At 48.4% G+C, this 17,279-nt stretch overlaps 1 protein-coding gene across 9 annotated transcripts in view; it reads left to right on the top strand.

Annotated features, from left to right (window-relative positions):
- The window catches only part of ank3a (ankyrin 3a), a 52,257-nt gene that overhangs the window by 15,296 nt on the left and 19,682 nt on the right, over positions 1–17,279 (top strand). For 4 of the 9 annotated variants that reach the window (XM_076158754.1, XM_076158753.1, XM_076158756.1 and 1 more), the window contains 18 exons: positions 338–436; positions 619–717; positions 864–959; positions 1,709–1,781; positions 1,983–2,039; positions 6,605–6,728; positions 10,082–10,184; positions 11,956–12,065; positions 12,656–12,688; positions 13,665–13,889; positions 13,974–14,128; positions 14,236–14,447; positions 14,538–14,745; positions 14,944–15,040; positions 15,361–15,589; positions 15,679–15,804; positions 16,095–16,217; positions 16,794–16,820. In XM_076158754.1, coding sequence (XP_076014869.1) covers positions 338–436; positions 619–717; positions 864–959; positions 1,709–1,781; positions 1,983–2,039; positions 6,605–6,728; positions 10,082–10,184; positions 11,956–12,065; positions 12,656–12,688; positions 13,665–13,889; positions 13,974–14,128; positions 14,236–14,447; positions 14,538–14,745; positions 14,944–15,040; positions 15,361–15,589; positions 15,679–15,804; positions 16,095–16,217; positions 16,794–16,820 — 2,196 coding nt within the window. The remainder of the gene's footprint in view (positions 1–337; positions 437–618; positions 718–863; positions 960–1,708; positions 1,782–1,982; positions 2,040–6,604; positions 6,729–10,081; positions 10,185–11,955; positions 12,066–12,655; positions 12,689–13,664; positions 13,890–13,973; positions 14,129–14,235; positions 14,448–14,537; positions 14,746–14,943; positions 15,041–15,360; positions 15,590–15,678; positions 15,805–16,094; positions 16,218–16,793; positions 16,821–17,279) is intronic. The other 5 variants (XM_076158749.1, XM_076158751.1, XM_076158750.1 and 2 more) reach the window with 5 other exon arrangements.

The raw sequence follows: 17,279 nt of genomic DNA, 5'->3' as shown, positions 1-17,279 counted from the left end.
AATGCAAGGTTATACCGTGTGTGTAGGTGTGTGTGCGTGTGTGTGTGTGTAGGTGTGTGTGCGTGTGTGTGTGTGCATGTGTGTGTTTGTGCTGACAGGACAGTTGTTTACACTGAGTAGCTTATTCACTCACTCATCTCCTCCATCACCGTTATGCTGCACACACACTTTATTGGTGCCCTGAAATGTGATGCAGCTTTTATTCCCCCAGGAATCAGAGACAGGAAGTGAGGACGTGGACGCTGCCGCTGTTTCCTCTCCCTGTTTCTGCTCACATACTAATTGCAAAAGTTTTTAACGGAATCCGTTTGACTCCTCTTTTTCTTCTTCTGGTCAGATGGGTTACACTCCGCTGCACGTGGCCTGTCACTATGGCAACGCGAAGATGGCAAGCTTCCTGCTGCAGAACCATGCCAGGGTCAATGGGAAAACCAAGGTTGGCAGACACACACACACACACACACACACACACACACACACACACACACACACATACGGACAGTGCTGTCTTATCTTTCTCTTTATTTCCTCCTGGCTCATTCTGTAAACACTTCTTGCTGTTTCCTCCTCCAAATCTCACTTCCTTCCTGTCCCGTTGGTCCGTCTGTCCGTGTCCAGAACGGTTACACGCCTCTCCACCAAGCGGCTCAGCAGGGCCACACCCACATCATCAACCTGCTGCTTCAACACGGAGCCTCGGCCAACGACCTCACCGCGGTGAGAACACGAGCACGCCGGCACGCCGATGTATCGTGCGCCTCACACACACGCACACACACACACATATGCTGCACCGGCGCTGAGCGCTGTGTGTCGCCTGTACCGCCTCTAAATAACGACCCGCTGCTTCTGTCTCTGTCCAGAACGGGAACACTGCCCTATCCATCGCCCGTCGCCTTGGTTACATCTCCGTGGTCGACACTCTGAGGCCTGTGACAGACGAGAACCTGACTGCCGTGGTGAGAGACAACGCCTCACATTATGAGAGAGAGAGAGAGAGAGAGAGAGAGAGGGAGAGAGAGAGAGAGAGAGAGAGAGAGAGAGGGAGACAGAGGGAGAGAGAGAGAGAGAGAGAGAGAGAGGGAGACAGAGACATTTAGGTTCCTCCTCAAATAGCTCACCCACAGAGATCTGATCCACACACACGTCAGAGAGGAAGAGGAGGAAGAGGAGGGGCGAGTGAGGGAGAAGAGGTGGCAGGGACGTGAGGGAGAGAGTGAGCAAAGGAAGGAATGCAGAGGTCACAGACGGAGCCTGCTCAGTCAGCAGGAACGCCGATTAGTCATAACTGTGTCCAGCAATGTTTCCTCCAGCTTTAAAGATCAAGGTCGTCTCCGTACAACTTTATACCATCGTCCTCATTCACCGCTCACTCATGTAAAGGTCACACTCTGACTTAGAGACCTGGAGTCTGATTCTCATAACGGATGCAGTTCAGGGTTGTTGGGGTTCGAGAGCAGGATTCAAACCAAGAACCTTCTGGCACCAAATATCAAGACTTCCTCCAAACTCACTGCAGATGTGTTGAAACTTGGCTAGCAACAGTTGGGAGCTAGAACATGAAGGTGATTGGTATAAATTGGGTTTAGCTGATGGATCCACTGATGAAGATGAAGTAGACTTAAGTTAAAGGGAATTTTTTAACTTGATTAGAATCGTTTTTGTCTTTCATTCTCCCATTTTCTGATCGTATCTTTCATTTTTCCAGAGTGCGTCAGAAAAACACAAGATCAACGTCCCAGAGACCATGAACGAGTTCCTCGACATGTCAGACGATGAAGGTACGAGGAAAAACTCTCATTTTCCCTCTACAGCTTCTATAATTCAATCAGCTCCCTAAAACAACATTCAGTTTGATATCAGATCACTGCATGATTTCCATCCAGCACAACTTTTTAAATTCCATTTGTAATTGTGCGTGTTGTTGATTTTGCACTTTTGTTTTTTTGTAACCTTTGCATGTTTCACTCCAAATCACACAGTTTTGGACAATTTGCCTGAATCTCTCACAGACGAGAGCATTTCAGATGTTGATGAAGGTATTTGCCTCCAGCTTTTGTCCTCCACTTTGTTTTCCTCCCACATAACAAAGCCGCAGCAGCTCTCACTCACACGCTTGCCTTTACCTCTGAAACGCTGACTGTCACGCCGCCTCATTGTTCGCTTTTACTAGAAGGTTTCCAGGCAAAGCAGGGACACACACACACACACACACACACACTGCTCTGACAGCATCGTCCTTGTTTATGGGCTTCTACTGTGATCCACTTTAACTCATTCTGAATTAGACAGATGTGTTGTTGGTGTTAGATTGTCGCCCCGGCAACCAGCGTCAGGTGTTACGCTGACCAGACTGTCTGTTTGTATTCGCTGTGGCATCTGTTGGCACCGGGCGGAGAACAAGTCTGCCTTCCAGTTTCGTCCAATAACTTTCGTCAGCAAACACGCAGTTGGACGCTGTTTTGGACCTGGTTCTGGTCTTGGTTCTGGTTCTGGTTCTGGTCTTGATTCTCTTGCCTCGTTCTGAGTGACCGGCTTCTGTTCTCACCCTGACATGGCAGACACACATTTGTTCGTTTAAAGTACTTTGCTTCACACGCTGGGCGGCTGTTTTCATCAAAGGCGCCTCGTAAAGCAACTTCAGCCATAAACTCCGCCGCAAACAAGGTCAATGTGACTCGCTTAATAATTCACACGGCTGACCGAGAGCTCCACACACACATGCACCTAAATGCCAAGATGGAAACCTGCTCAACCCTTAATAAAGAACACGACGTGTCTGTGTGATGGCACAGGCGCCGCAGCAGAGCACAGCCAAGTTTGGGGTGGAAGCTGTTGGTCCAGACCAGACTCCATCTTGGTTTCTGCCCTTTTGTTTTGGAAGCGGCGAGCCTGCGGGCCTGTAAAATTGATGAGCTGGTTCACGGGCTGTTGCTCGGGGGAACGTCAGCAGTGTGGAGTTTCTGTGTCAGGTGATACTGCTAGACTCAACACACAGGCAGGCAGACGCACACATATCAGGTGGATACGGACGCCGCCGCCACGCCGTCGCTGTAGGATGAAGATCCACAACGGTTGTGTTTATGATTTCTAAGGCGTCACAGTCCTGCGCTGGAATTATAAATAACAGCGTTCATGTCCTTATCTACTTTAAACTGTTTATACCATGAACATGACTCATCGCTGCTGCATGTGTACTTTTTATCAACACAGGATACCATCAAGTCATGTTCCTATAAAATGAGCTTTTACTTTATTGGCCCTTTAGGGAGATTTGTCTTGGGCTCAGTGTTGCTGCATAAACATTTACACACACACACACACACTCAGGCACAAAGCACATAGATTCCACATGTCAATATATGGAAGAAAAGGCCTCCAGTGTGCTGCAGGAGCTCTTTTAGAAAACTGAAAACCTGATATTGCACCATTTTACTCAAGTTACTTCAGGAGTTACTGGATGAGAATATTACACACTACACAGGTACAAATGTTAATACATGGGTATACAGGGGTTTCAATGTTGTTGTTGTCATACGTATGAGTGTGTGTGTGTGTGTGTGTGTGTGTGTGTGTGTGACAGAGGAGGATTTCGAGGGAGGAAGGAGTCGCCACGTCCCTCTTTAATCCTGTATGGGGCCGGGGCTAATCCTATTAGGCTATAGGCTGCAGAGAGAGAGAGAGAGAGAGAGAGAGAGAGAGAGAGAGAGAGAGAGAGAGAGAGAAAGAGAGAGAGTGTGACAGGTTAACTTCTGATCTGGCTGCTGACCGAGCCGTCACACGCTCATCTCATGCTTTCTATAGATCTCTGCCGGCGTCTTATTGTGCCGTCTTTAGACAAGTCCTTGTCTTGTGTGCGTCGCCGTGTAGCCGCCTCTTAATCCCTCACACCAGCCCCGGAGGATGTTGTTACAGTCTGAAGGTGTTCTTAACTGTCAAAGGCACTTGCGTAATTCTTCTTTCCCAACTTTCTCTTGTGCAAGTTTCAGTTATTCTCCGAAAATGGGAAGTAGGGAGAGAATTGTTGCTCAACCGTCTTTATTTAAGAAATGGCTAAATTATACATGACGGGCCTGTTTCATCATTATTTAATCCTCACCACCACCTCCCCAGTTTGAGACGCAGCCAGAGAGTAGGCAGGAGGAGTGTGTGTGTGTGTGTGAGAGGGGGGGGGGGGCTGTCCTTCACTGAGAGTTTTTCTGTCAGGCTCTCCCACTCAGAAAAGGCATTTTTTTTGCTCCAGTGGCCAGACTATCACTCCTCACCCACAGCCCGGCTGCCGTGGAGACTCAGGACTTTCCCTCACCTTAAATCCAATGACAGCAGCTTTCCCTGAGCTGAATTAACCCCTGCTGCTCACACCAGCGTCAGATGGCTTTGACTCCTTCTCTCTCTGCTCGTTTTTTGTCCTGTGTTTGACAGCGTGGAGACACAAAGCGGCGCCGTTAAACTTGACTTGTTTGTAGAGTAAAGTTGGCAGAGAGTCGTCGTCTGATTGCACAGCAGCATCAAAGGGTTTTTATGGAATCACTGAATGGACTCTTTTCTGGATTAACTTTTTGTTGTTGGAATAAAAGGAAGTAAATCCGAGGAGCTGTGAACATTATGGAGGCTGCGGCCACAGGTATGTTATGTTGTGTTATTCAGGAGGAAAATGAGAGTTAACTTGTGTTTTCAGCTGTAAAGCCGCGAGACCCAGTGGAGTTCAATCAGTTATTAGACTGCTGATGCTTTTATTTTGTTATTTTTGTTCTTTATAGGTAGTTTACACTCAATTAATTGCTCACTGTCTTTGTTACTGTATTTAAATTTAGTTTGTGGGGATTTTTTTGTTTGACTCCAATAACAAAGGGGGAGGGGGGGAATGTAGTGTCATCTGTTCCAAAACACAATGTAGGCTGATAGAGGGCTTGATGTTGTGTGTGTGTGTGTGTGTGTGTGTGTGTGTGTGTGTGTGTGTGTGTGTGTGCGCGTGTGTTGGGGAGGGGGGGGGGGGGGATAGGTGTCACGCGCTGAATGGGACGGTGACACATTATTACAGCAGCAGCTTCAGAGTCAAGGCGAACAGAGACAACAAACGAAATACAGGAAATGGGATAAGAGTTTTTATCACCAGAATAAAAGCACGCATTTGTCTAACTACCTAAAAAATAGCTTTGCTGTCAGCCTCATATTCTGAGTCCTTCGTTCTTATTGCTTAACTGCCGCTTGGGAATTTTATTTGAAACATATTGTATTCACATATTGATCTTCAGAATGAAAGGGGAGTGAAGGTTTTCTCTAAGCTGATCAATGGGTTGCAACATTGATCAGTAACAGTATCGAAAATGTCAGTCGATCGCCTTAATACATTTTGTGTTTTTAATGACTGGCGCTCATTTTTTCTTGCCTGGAAAAACGTCTTTTTAATTTGATTTGACTCCCACACACACACTTTTCATTTGACCTATAAAGCTAAATGTGGAATTGGGTACAGAGCTGCAGTTTTAGGGCATTTTTTTTCTAGGTCCATCCACATGCAGATGTCATATTGACCTGCATTTCAAATGTTTCACAACATCTCTTTCGTTGTAGATATAGTTACCGCATGTAGTTTCATTTCAGTGATACCACAATTTTGATTCTATCTGCAAAAATCACGATTTATGAGTCAGAGCAAGGAGATACAACTGTTCTTCTTGGTAAACATGAGAAGTTGCTGGTCCCTGTAATACAACACATCAGCTGTCTCCCTTTCCCTGGCCTATTTGCACACATTGAATAATTCACAGCAAGGCTTTGAACGCGTCACGGCGTATCCAGAACGAAACCTTCCATCTACCGCGAGGTGGGGATTTTATTTTGAAAGGCGTATGCGGTAACGGCTGCTTTTAGTTGAGTGTGACTTGACGCTGTTGCTGTTGTCCGATCGGAGTGCGGCAGTACTGAAGGTAGGAGGGGGGAGGGGCTGCGGTGAAGGAGCGAAGCGGTGCAGGCAGGACAGAGCCGGACATGCGGGAGAAGGAGAAGCACTCGAGCCGCTCCGCCGGCTTCGTTGACCGGCGTGTCATTGTCCACCGGTCCGCCGATCGAGGTGCGCTGCGGTTGTTTGACCCTCTGCTTTTATTCTCTCTGCGTAACTGCGCCGAGGTGGCTTTAGATGCTGTGTGTGTGTGTGTGTGTGTGTGTGTGTGTGTGTGTGTGTGTGTGTGTGTGTGTGTGTGTGTGTGTGTTTTGAAATCAGCTGCGTTTGGTTTTATACCGCAAAGTCTCCGCTGCTGCTGCTGCCGCCTCTGATGGCATCTCTCCTCCTCACTGTTGTTTTTTGTCTAACCTCTTATTATAATCTCAATCTGCATCTCCATCTGTGTGTATGTATGTGCGTGTGTGTGTGTGTGTGTGTGTGTGTGTGTGTGTTGTTATCGTGCCACAGACCAAAGTTGCAGTGAGTCGCAGGGGTGTTAATGCCCCCCAGGCCTCCTTTAAGTGCTATAATTAAATGAATCAGATGCTGATGGAGGCAGAGGAGCTTCTCCTTCTTCTTCTTCTTCTTCTTTCTCCTCCTCTCTTTTCCGTTCTGGGGCCTTTTCAACTAACGGGAGGATATATTTTTCTACCTCTCCAGGTGAGGATGCAATGACCGGGGATACGGATAAATACCTCCGGCCCCAGGACCTGAAGGAGCTGGGGGACGACTCTCTCCCTCAGGAGGGCTACATGGGCTTCAGTATAGGAGCTCGCTCAGCCAGGTAAGACCTCCTCACTTAGCCTACTTATGCTGCTGCTGCTGCTGCTGCAGTGGCTATTTTGGTCCAACTTGTCTTATAAAAAAAAAGTCAGCATATGTCGTTCTTCTGTAAATGAGGTGTGTGTGTGTGTGTGTGTGTTCAGGGGAAAGATTAATGATGCTAGAGCTGCTCTGTTTGTTCAGTCTCCTGCTTGTGTTTCTGACTGAAATTGATGAGATGATGTACAACACATTTAACATACACAGCACACACACACAAACACACACACACACACACACATATAGATAATAATGACAACATCTTAAAGCGGCTGGATAGTTGGCATCTTATGACTCAACCCGACAAAGTGATTCAGCGTTTTGTGTGGCCTTGTTTGAAGCCGAGGCAGAGATCACAAAGTGCCCACAGCGTAACTCAGGACGATCTATAGGCTTTGATGCTCGTCCGCCGCTCTGGCGTTGCTCTAATAACAGGCGGCTCTCTGTGAACAGCTGTACTTGGCTGCTCACTACAGGTCCAGCTTCAGTGGAGAGTTGGCAGGCTCCGGCCAAAACACAGGATCAGGGCCGCACAAGACCAGTACTGTGCCCCCCCCCCCCCAAAAGCATAATATTGGCTGTCTTTTGTCGCCACGCCGACAGCTGGCTGACGCACAGTGACGCGCCTGGATTGATAAAAACAGCAACACCAGCCGGGACAGGAAACAGCCAACATCAGCTGGCCGAGGCAAAGGAGAGAAACACAGGATTACGTTTAAGGATTCCATGGAAACACGGCTGGTTTGATGAGACCACCGGGTCACCAGGGCAACCGGACAGGCATGAGTGTGCAATCTGAAGGGTTGTGATTACTTTGAAAATGTTAAAAGCAGAGGAAATGAGCTGTAATCTTGATGGACATGTGATGTATTACACTGCTGTGCTTCAGTACTTGTATGTTGGTGTGTTAGTGATCGATCAATGACTGTGTGATGCTGAGCAACTCTTTTCCTTTTCCTTACCTTTCTGTTTATGACATCGGCTTTGCATGGTTTGCGTTTTGACTGGGCTGTTTCGCCACATCACACACACATTCACACACACACACACACACACACACACACACACACACACACACACACACACACACACACACACACACAGTGGTACCTAGTCTTGATGCACAACCATGCAAACGCGTGACATCAATGTCATATGGGGGAAAACAGGAAAACCCACAGCATCTCTGGCTTTAATGTCCTCAAAATGCTTTGCTTTTCACTTCTATTATCTTTTTCTCGTTTTCTTGCACCCTCTCCCTCATTCTAGCCCTAGAATCAGGTAAGAAAAGAGCCCCAGATGTAGTGGTAACAGGAATCATTAACTCTGAATGGTGTGTCCCACCGTGTGACCTCTGGTCTGTAACCCTCGACCCTTCACCTCCATCAAACTCTCTAACCCAAACCACCAAGTCATCGCTCGCACTCTGTTCTCACCCCGTGTCGCTGTCGTCTGGTGTGGTAGCGTCTCATCACTCTGTCTTGACGTAGTGAATCCATCCTAGCCGATCACTCGCTCACCTTAACGTCTCATCTCTCAAACTCTATCGTCATGTTTGCATTGCATCAGGAAAATAATTGTTCTTCATGCAGGTTTTGCGAAAAAGTGTCAGTCTGGCTGGAAATAAGCAAATACAAACAGCAATTTCTTTGTTTTGTGGTGTCATGAAGTGACCTTTGGCTCAGTTTGACGTGTGTGTACTAACCCCCCAGGTGTTTGATGTGCTGTGTTCTGACGTGACTCTTTGCCGCTGGTGTGTTTTGTTTTAGAACCGCTCAGTGTAACTTCCAGGGATGAAACACATTTGTTTATGTACTTGATTCTAAGTAATTGGATCCCAGCATGACCAAGAGAACCCGCACATGCAGGATGTTCAGTCATGGCTCGCAAAAGATGGAAACTTTAGGCCGTGACAGGCTTGTGGAATAGTTGTCCGGCACTTTGAAGGCCCCCCTTTGTAGACCCAAGGGTCAGTTTGACAAAGGACAGGCCGACGTGCGGCACAAATGCGTTCGCGCAAACACTCAGACAGATGCAGTCGTCTCTCTCTGAGCTCCTTCAGGCGCCTCTCTAAAATCTAAGGGTTTTGGCGAGATGCTCCACAGACCATAGACACGGTTCAGCTTACTGGAAGACAGAATGATCAATGATTGGAAATGAATGGAGTCCACCTTCCATTGAGAGAATTTGGGAGTAAAAGTCGCTAGAGATCCGCCGCAACTTGGCACCAAATTAGATGATGAAGCAGCTCCGGAACTAGCGGCTATTGTGTCGTGCACAATTAGACGGAAAGTTCGATGACAGAGAGAGGGAGAGAACAACCGAGAGAAGTGGGACGAAGGGGAGGCAAGGCAGGCACATGCTGAGGCAGAAGAGGATGGACAGAATGAGAAAGAGGAGGAAGCTGTGAGGAACAAACGGAGAGAGGGAGAGAGAGGGGAGAGCGACGCTGCCTTGCCAGCCAGTCCATTCAGGCCGTGCAGAGTTGCTTGGTAACTTCGATGGCGGTGTAGGCAGGCCGTGCTGAATAAAGGGCTTCTCTCTGTGCTGAATAGCGTGCCCACTCCAAACACGCTGAGCTCTGCACTTTCTCGTTCGTTCGTTCCCTTCGCTCTCACACACACACGTACGTACACACACACTCTCTGAGAATAAGGTACAGAGTTGTGTTTGTTTTTGGCGTCTTATTCTTTCAAATGGAGCGTAAACAACCTGCAAAAACACAATCTGCACATAATATACATTATTCTGTTGCCTGCCTGAGAAAGAAGAGCGGCGTCTCTGGTGCTGCACTCAGCCTGAGAGACTGCAAAAACAGGAACACGTCACCGCGCAGCCATAAAGCAGACTGCAGCAAGACGGACCGTCGGGACAGCAGCTCCCCTCGGCGCCGACGCTCTGATCGGGTCCGGGTCGGCTGCTGATCTTTGTAGTGTCATGACTCTAATCTGATTGCACGTCATCTGGTAGATTAGATGCACAGCCGTTCCTTCTCGTAGCGTCCGACTCTGCACGTGCTCCCTTTTCCTTCCTTTTTCCTCTTCTCTCTCAAGCAAACAGCCTGACTCCACTCTCATTTGCATCCCTGAATAACCTGCTGTCGCATCTCGTCTCTGTTTCGACTTGGGGGCGCCTCCTCGCCTCTCTCTATTTCCCCCCCTTATGTTACCTCGGACGCTCTCTGTCCGCAAAGAAAAAGCCAATTTCCCTGGAGGTTACATGCAGTAATGGATTCCTTGCTTTTTGTTTTGTGTTGTGTTCTCCTGCCCGACACTTGTTGTTGTCCGCCGCGCTGGGTTGCGTGGTAACATGTAGCCTCCGCTCCTTCAGTTCGGATAGGTCCAACACGCTCAACCGGAGCTCCTACGCACGGGACAGCATGATGATCGAGGAGATCCTGGCGCCCACCAAGGACACGGTAAGATCTTTGTCCTTCTTTTGTCTTTCCTTGGCCCGTTCACCCTGGTATGTTCTGAGATTCTCCTGTCCCTGTCCCTTTCCCACTTGTATTGTTTGTGTTTGTGCTCTAACTTCCTGTCAATACTCAGTACGCTGTAAGAACGGTCAGAAGTAACTCCTAGAGACAAGTAGCCTCAACTCGTCTGCACCAAGGTCAAAGCAGAAACAGTGTCTATGCCGTGCTTTCTTCCCTAAAGTGCTGAGGGTGTGTGTGTGTATAGCACCTTCACTCAGAGTTTATCCATGCCTAAGTGCCTTGGGAGGCCCCCCTGTGCTTTCTCATGGAAAAGCGCAGCGCTGTGCTGAGTTTCTGTCCCGCCTGTCCACTGCTCATCTCTATGGTCAAGAGCCAAAACAGAAGCTGGAGCAGAAACAGTTTGTCTTGTTTTATAAACACTCTAAGGAACCCTGAACCTCTGAACCTGCGTTTGACACTGAAACATCGTTCCTCCTTCTTGGTTTTGTATGAATATGGTCATGAAGGTGTAAGTTCGGGTTACGTAACCCTACCTCGAACTCTTAGCACGGCTTTGACAGCCAATGGCAGCGCTCTGGAGGAGAAATGAAGCCGGGGCGAGCGATTCTTTGTCACCCAAGCGATGTCGACCATTCAGGGCGCTGCAATAGAAATTTAGCTTTCCCATTGATTTTTGCTCCGTCGCCCAATCTGTCGCTCAGTTGTCAGGAATCCTGAAGGCGTCACACCGAAACAAACACTTGGGCATTTGACCTATATTGATATAAACACAAGATCCCTTTTAAACGCCCCGACTAAAGGTGTTCTGCTACACGTAGAGATTGTTGATACGAGAGGTGTCGGTGTCAATTCGTCCTGGTGCGTTCCACAGTTCATTAGATACCCAAGAGTTGGATTTCGGCTGCGACTGTATCGTATCGTTGTCATATCTCTGAAACCGCTCTGTGGTACGAGTGTGATTCCTGAACTGTGTCTCTTCTCCCCCCCCCCCCCAAAAAAAAGCTTCAGAGTGTCTGCAAAGACATTTCCTACTTGGTGGACCCGCTCAATAAGGTATACACAGTGTGGACGGACGCCTCACTCACGCCTCAGTGTCCCCTTCACTCCTCTTCCATCCGTCTGAGTTCTGTCTTTGTGTGCAGTATTTTGTTTGTTTTGGGTCGGTGCCATTCTTCATCTGGTCATCAGCGCTGGTCTCTGTTTAGTTAATGATCTTTCCCATGCTACTCCTCAGTGCTCCCATCAAGTTCCCATGAGTGGATGTTTGGATGATGTGTTTCCAAGTTGGGGGCGATCCAGCTTCACAGGCTTTGTGTTGTGGTCCATCTCAGTTTTTGCACGTAAAGCCACTTCAGTCGCAGTCGCACAGTTTTGTTTGTGTGGAGTCTCTGTGCGTAATGTCTGCAGTCTTTGCTGAATTATGAGGCTGTGAATGTTATCAGCTGTTTGCTCCATGTCACACTGGACTCAGGGTCATGAACAAAAGGAGGGACCTCAACCTCCACCTCCACCTCCACCTCCACCTTCTGTCCATGACTCATTTGCTCTTTGTACACTTCCCTTCCATTCTACGTCATGTCACCTGATTCTTGCTTTTGTACTTTGGTATGCTTGTTGTTGGTCAGTGATTTATCTGCTGTTCTTCTTCTCCTCTCCCTTTTCTCCTGTCTTTCTCCTCCTCCCTCCTCACCTCTGTCGTCTCTTCTCCATCCACTCATTCCTCCACCTCCCGTCTATCCCGCTCGTTCCCCAGCACCTGGCCGTGACCAGGGACTACAGCTCGGAGTGTATGCGCCGCTACAGCTGGACGCCGGACACCATGGACCACAGCCACAACACTGTGTCCAGCCCCATACACTCTGGGTAAGGACAGCTGCTCCGTCACACCTGCCAACACTCAGCATAGATACAAAGAAACACATAGATTCACTCTTTAAAGGCAAACTGCACTCGAGTCCTTTGTTCCTGCGAGAGTCCATATGCAGCAAAATCTGCAGCGCTAATGCAGCCTGAGCGCAGGTCTGTGAGGTTTCCTGCAGTGCTGCAACTGTACACACACACCTTCTCACAAGTAGAGACACATTTTTCCCACGTTGACTAAGGTACATTCTCTGTTTCTGTCCTCGCAGAACCCCTGTGAGCTCGTGAGTTGATTTGAATAGACGGATAAGACGCTGCTGTTATGTATCTCACTGCATTTGCATTGATAACTGTGTCTGCTGGAGTCGTTATGGATTGATGGGATCTGTCGCGCACAATTTGGTTCTCCTCTTTTATCTGTTCATTCTTTCTGTTAATTGTCATTTTCCTCCCCAGTGTCTGTTGGGTTTTGAACGTCTCTTTAGTCCCTGTAGTTATTACAGATCCCAACTGAACCCGTAGAGATGTGAGAAGTGTGAAGCAGGTTTTGGCCTTTTTTCCTCCTACATTGTCTCCATGTGTTTATTTTGCAGCCTCTCCTCCCCGCTCCCTCAGTATGACTCCAGGTGATGACTGAGTTCACTGCTGTCTGCCCACGATGCCGCAGTGACGTCACTCACGACTAAAATCCTGTCTCTGCTCCATCATTATCTCTCCTCCTCCTCCTCTTCCTCCTCCCTCCAGTAGTCTGTGCTTGTGTCATCCGTGTGTTCTTGTGTTTTCATTTGCACTGCGTAGCTGTTAGAAGTGTGTAGTCAATGTGTTTGGGATTCTTTCACTGTGTCGTCTCTCTCAAAGTGCACATGAAGCTAAATCCTTCTGAAAGCTCTGCAGGGATCCAGCTATTTATAGAACATATGGGACTTTCATAATAAGATACATTTGGAGGGAAAACATGTAATCCTTGTATTTGATTACAGAGCAGCACATTGAACTCAGATTGCGTTTAATTAAATATGTATTTAAGCTACATTTGGCTTCCAGTATAAGAACTGTGCATTACCTTTTGAGTTTTGCTCGTGCTTATGCCCTTAGTGATAATAATAGGATCTCTAAATGAGGTCTGGATTCGAAGAATGAGACATGTCACATATTAATCACATTAATATTAATGTCTCATCTTGAATGACTGAAGCCCCTGGATGGGGGGGGAAACATCTGTACAGGTGTTTAGTATCTGATCACTGAATGCTGCTTTAGAGGGACTGAAACTATGGCAACGTTCTCACCTTCAGCCTGGGAATTGGCAACTAAATTTCCTGCGACCTCATTAGTTTCTGTTAGGTTGTGATCTTCTAAATTGAGGCGGCTGAAAGTGAGAACTGTCAACTTTCAGAGCTCAAAGCACTTTTTCCCCTCTCTTTCGCTCTGTCTCTCGCTCTCTCTCCTCTATTTTTATTTCCTCTCACTCTCTTACTTTGTTTTGGTGTACGGTGATCACAGCATGGGAATCGTCTTCCTCACTTGTGTCCGTAGTGTGGTTTCTTTCTTTACCTCCGACCCTTCTGTTCTCCCCTAACGCGCTTCATTTACCTCTGGCAGGTTCTTGGTCAGCTTCATGGTGGACGCCCGTGGCGGCTCCATGCGAGGCAGCCGCCACAACGGCATGCGCATCATCATCCCGCCCAGGAAGTGCACGGCACCCACACGCATCACCTGCCGCCTGGCTAAGAGGCACAAGCTGGCCTATCCCCCGCCCATGGTGGAGGGAGAGGGGCTGGTGAGCCGGCTGGTGGAGGTCGGCCCTGCTGGGGCTCAGTTCCTTGGGTAGGACCTCGGCTCTTCTGTCTTTGTAACATCTACACTGAAATATGTTGTACTGTGTTTGTAATGTTCTCTGTTCTCTTCCAGGCCTGTGATTGTGGAGATCCCTCACTTTGGTTCCATGCGAGGGAAAGAGAGAGAGCTGATTGTGCTTCGGAGCGACAACGGTGACACGTGGAAGGAGCACCAGTCTGATGCCCGACCGGAGGACCTGGCTGACGTGCTCGGTGGGATGGACGAAGGTAAAAGAGAAGTCTCTCTTTATGACCCAGAAAGGACCTATGATGTACAAAGTAGGAGGTTTAGTCTACAATATTAACAGCTGTGTCTTTATAACATCATGTCACAGAGTTGGACAGCCCTGCCGAGCTGGAGCAGAAGAGAATCTGCCGCATTGTCACCAGGGATTTCCCGCAGTACTTTGCTGTTGTGTCACGGATCAAGCAGGAGTCTAACCACATGGGCCCTGATGGAGGGATGCTCTCCAGCTCCACTGTGCCCATGGTCCAGGCCTCATTCCCACAGGGGGCGCTCACCAAGAAGATCCGTGTCGGCCTGCAGGTAGAGCAGAACACCCTGGACTCAGCTTGTTTCATAAGCAGAGTGTCCTGGCGCTCACCCTTCCTCTGTCCTCCCGTGTTCCCTCTCCAGGCTCAGCCTGTGCCAGATGACATGGCGAGGGCGATCCTCGGCAACAGAGCCACCTTCAGCCCCATCGTCACCGTGGAGCCCAGGAGGAGGAAGTTCCACAAGCCCATCACCATGACGATCCCTGTCCCACCTCGATCGGCGGAGGGTCACCCCACCGGCCACAGAGGAGAGTCTGCGCCCTGCCTGCGTCTGCTCTGCAGCATCACAGGCAAGTACACATGAAGCTGGTTTAAAAGGAATCATCTGAAAGTTACTCTGCTGGGTGTGAGTGTAGCTCGGGGCATGCAAGGGGCTCTTTGATGTCCAGAGCCCCTGGTCGATACAGAGAAGATGAAGAGCGAGGAAGATGAAAGCTTACAACCCTGCAAAAAGAGTGATCTCATCTCTCTGGCTCTGTTCCATACAGGAGGGACGTCCCCTGCCCAGTGGGAGGACATCACAGGGACCACGCCGCTGTCCTTTGTGACTGATTGTGTCTCCTTCACCACAAACGTGTCGGCCAGGTGAGGCACACACACACACGCGCACACACACACACAGAGAGCAGATTGCAGTAGAGAGGGTGGAGGCAGAGCTCAAGCTGCTGCAGTGACCCCAGTGAGAGTGAACTCCTGTTAGATGCTTCACCGACCGGATTGGAGTCATGTGTGGAGTGTGTGGCCTGATGTTAACAAGGTGCAATCAGATGTTCACACAGCTGTCATTAACCCAAAGAAATCACCAATCTTGTGTGTGTGCAGCATGTTAGTTAAAGTGGCAGAGTGTTAAAGTGTCCAACCTGCTCATGTAAACATCTCCCTCCCCTCTCTTCTCCTCTCTGCAGGTTCTGGCTCGCAGACTGTCACCAGATTCCTGAGACGGTGAGTCTAGCGTCTCAGTTATACCGGGAGCTGATCTGCGTGCCGTACCTGGCCAAGTTCGTGGTTTTCGCCAAGATGAACGACATCATCGAGGCTCGGCTACGCTGCTTCTGCATGACGGACGACAAAGTGGACAAAACCCTGGAGCAGCAGGAGAACTTTGAGGAGGTGGCTCGGAGCAAAGACATCGAGGTGAGGCTGCGTACAGTCCAGTCACACGCTGTACACACACACACACACAGGTTCATCACTGTCATTAACACATCGTTGGACTTGTGTAGGTTCTAGAGGGCAAGCCTATCCATGTGGATTGCTATGGCAACCTGTCCCCTCTCACCAAAAGTGGACAGCAGCTGGTTTTCAACTTCTACTCATTCAAGGAAAACAGACTTCCTTTCAACGTGAAGGTAGAGAATTCATCCCTCCTCTCTCTCCCTCTCTGTCTGTCTGTCTGTCTGTCTGTCTGTCTGTCTGTCTGTCTGTCTGTCACTCCCTCTCACTCTCTCTGTCTCAATCTTGTTGATGAATGTTTATCATTGATTCAATTACGGAGAGAGAAGCTCCTCCTCCTCAATATGGATCTTTGCGTACTCTAGATAACAAACTGTGTATATCCAGCGAGCCTCTTCCTCCTATTACTTACTTGAAACGGCTGGACTGCTCTGAAACTCCTCCCTCTTTTCGCCGGTGTCTTCAGATCAGAGACATGGGCCAAGAGCCGTGTGGGCGTCTCTCCTTCCTGAAAGAGGCAAAGAACATCAAAGGTCTCCCGCAGGCTGCCATATGCAATTTGAATATCACACTGCCAACCCACAAGAAGGTAGGCTCACCTATGGTTTGAATAATGCCTCTTCCTAGGCCGCATCACATCACCATATCATGTAAATGAGGTAGAAACAGGAAGTAGTCTCACCCCGACACCACGTGGAGACATTGAGCTTCATTTGGTTTAGACCTTGACTGCCTGCTGCTTGTGTCTTTTATGAGTGTTAAAGCCTGTGCCAGTCATAAGACCCCACAACGTACACACACACGCACACACGCACACACGCACACACGCATACTGTGCATTGTTCTTTGGCTTGGCTCCCTGTGGGCACGAGAGAATTATAGTAATGCAAAGATTCTCGTCTGTTTCTTTGATGTGGTGTTGACTGATCACAAGAAACGATGTAATTGTGTTGCCGTTGCTTTTGTTACGTTGCTGTTTTTTTCTTTATTAATACCTCACAGCTTTATTCAGAGGCCGTCTGTTGTTTTTGCTGCTCCATTTTCATCCCCTGATTTTTGATTTCCATCTTCCCTCCCTCCCCCCCCGCCCCCGCCCTCTATAACTCCCCTGCTCTCCATTGTGTCGCCTCTCTCCTCTCCTGCAATGCATCTTGGAATACCACAGGATATGGAGTCTGATCCTGATGATGAGGTAAACAGATTCTTCATCATCACACGGAACTGCTTCTTCTTTGTGATCCTTTCTGTTGGCTTTACTGCAGACGCTGTGGTAAAAACATGTTGCACATTTGTTTCCCTACGTTCCGCGGCCGGGGAACCTCTGACTGCACGTTTAAACAACGCAGCAGCCGTGTTATCGTTTGAAAAGTGACCTCACATAGTGCATGAGTGGAAATGGCTTTTTTTAGAATCAGCAGAGATTTATTTATTATTGTTCTCATCCAAAGTCCAGTGGAACTAATTTGTGTGCCGCACCTCAGCTTGTTTTCATCTCTTTCTTCGTTTCCATACATGTTCAGCAGGACATCACCATGACTTCATACTCTTAACTGACTCACCAGAGGTTTCACACAGGACTGTGGCATATTTTTACAGCTAAAGATTATTGATTGATCATTTAGTCAGCCATTGTATTTTGGGGGTTTTGCCC

Source organism: Genypterus blacodes, unplaced genomic scaffold (genome assembly GCF_046128005.1).
Source record: "Genypterus blacodes isolate CSIRO-AG114 ecotype Tasmania unplaced genomic scaffold, CSIRO-AGI_Gbla_v1 ptg000086l_1, whole genome shotgun sequence".
In the NCBI taxonomy this organism is placed as follows: Eukaryota; Metazoa; Chordata; class Actinopteri; order Ophidiiformes; family Ophidiidae; genus Genypterus; species Genypterus blacodes.
The sequence above is the reverse complement of the archived record's forward strand: the minus strand, read 5'-3'. Positions and strand labels throughout refer to the sequence as shown.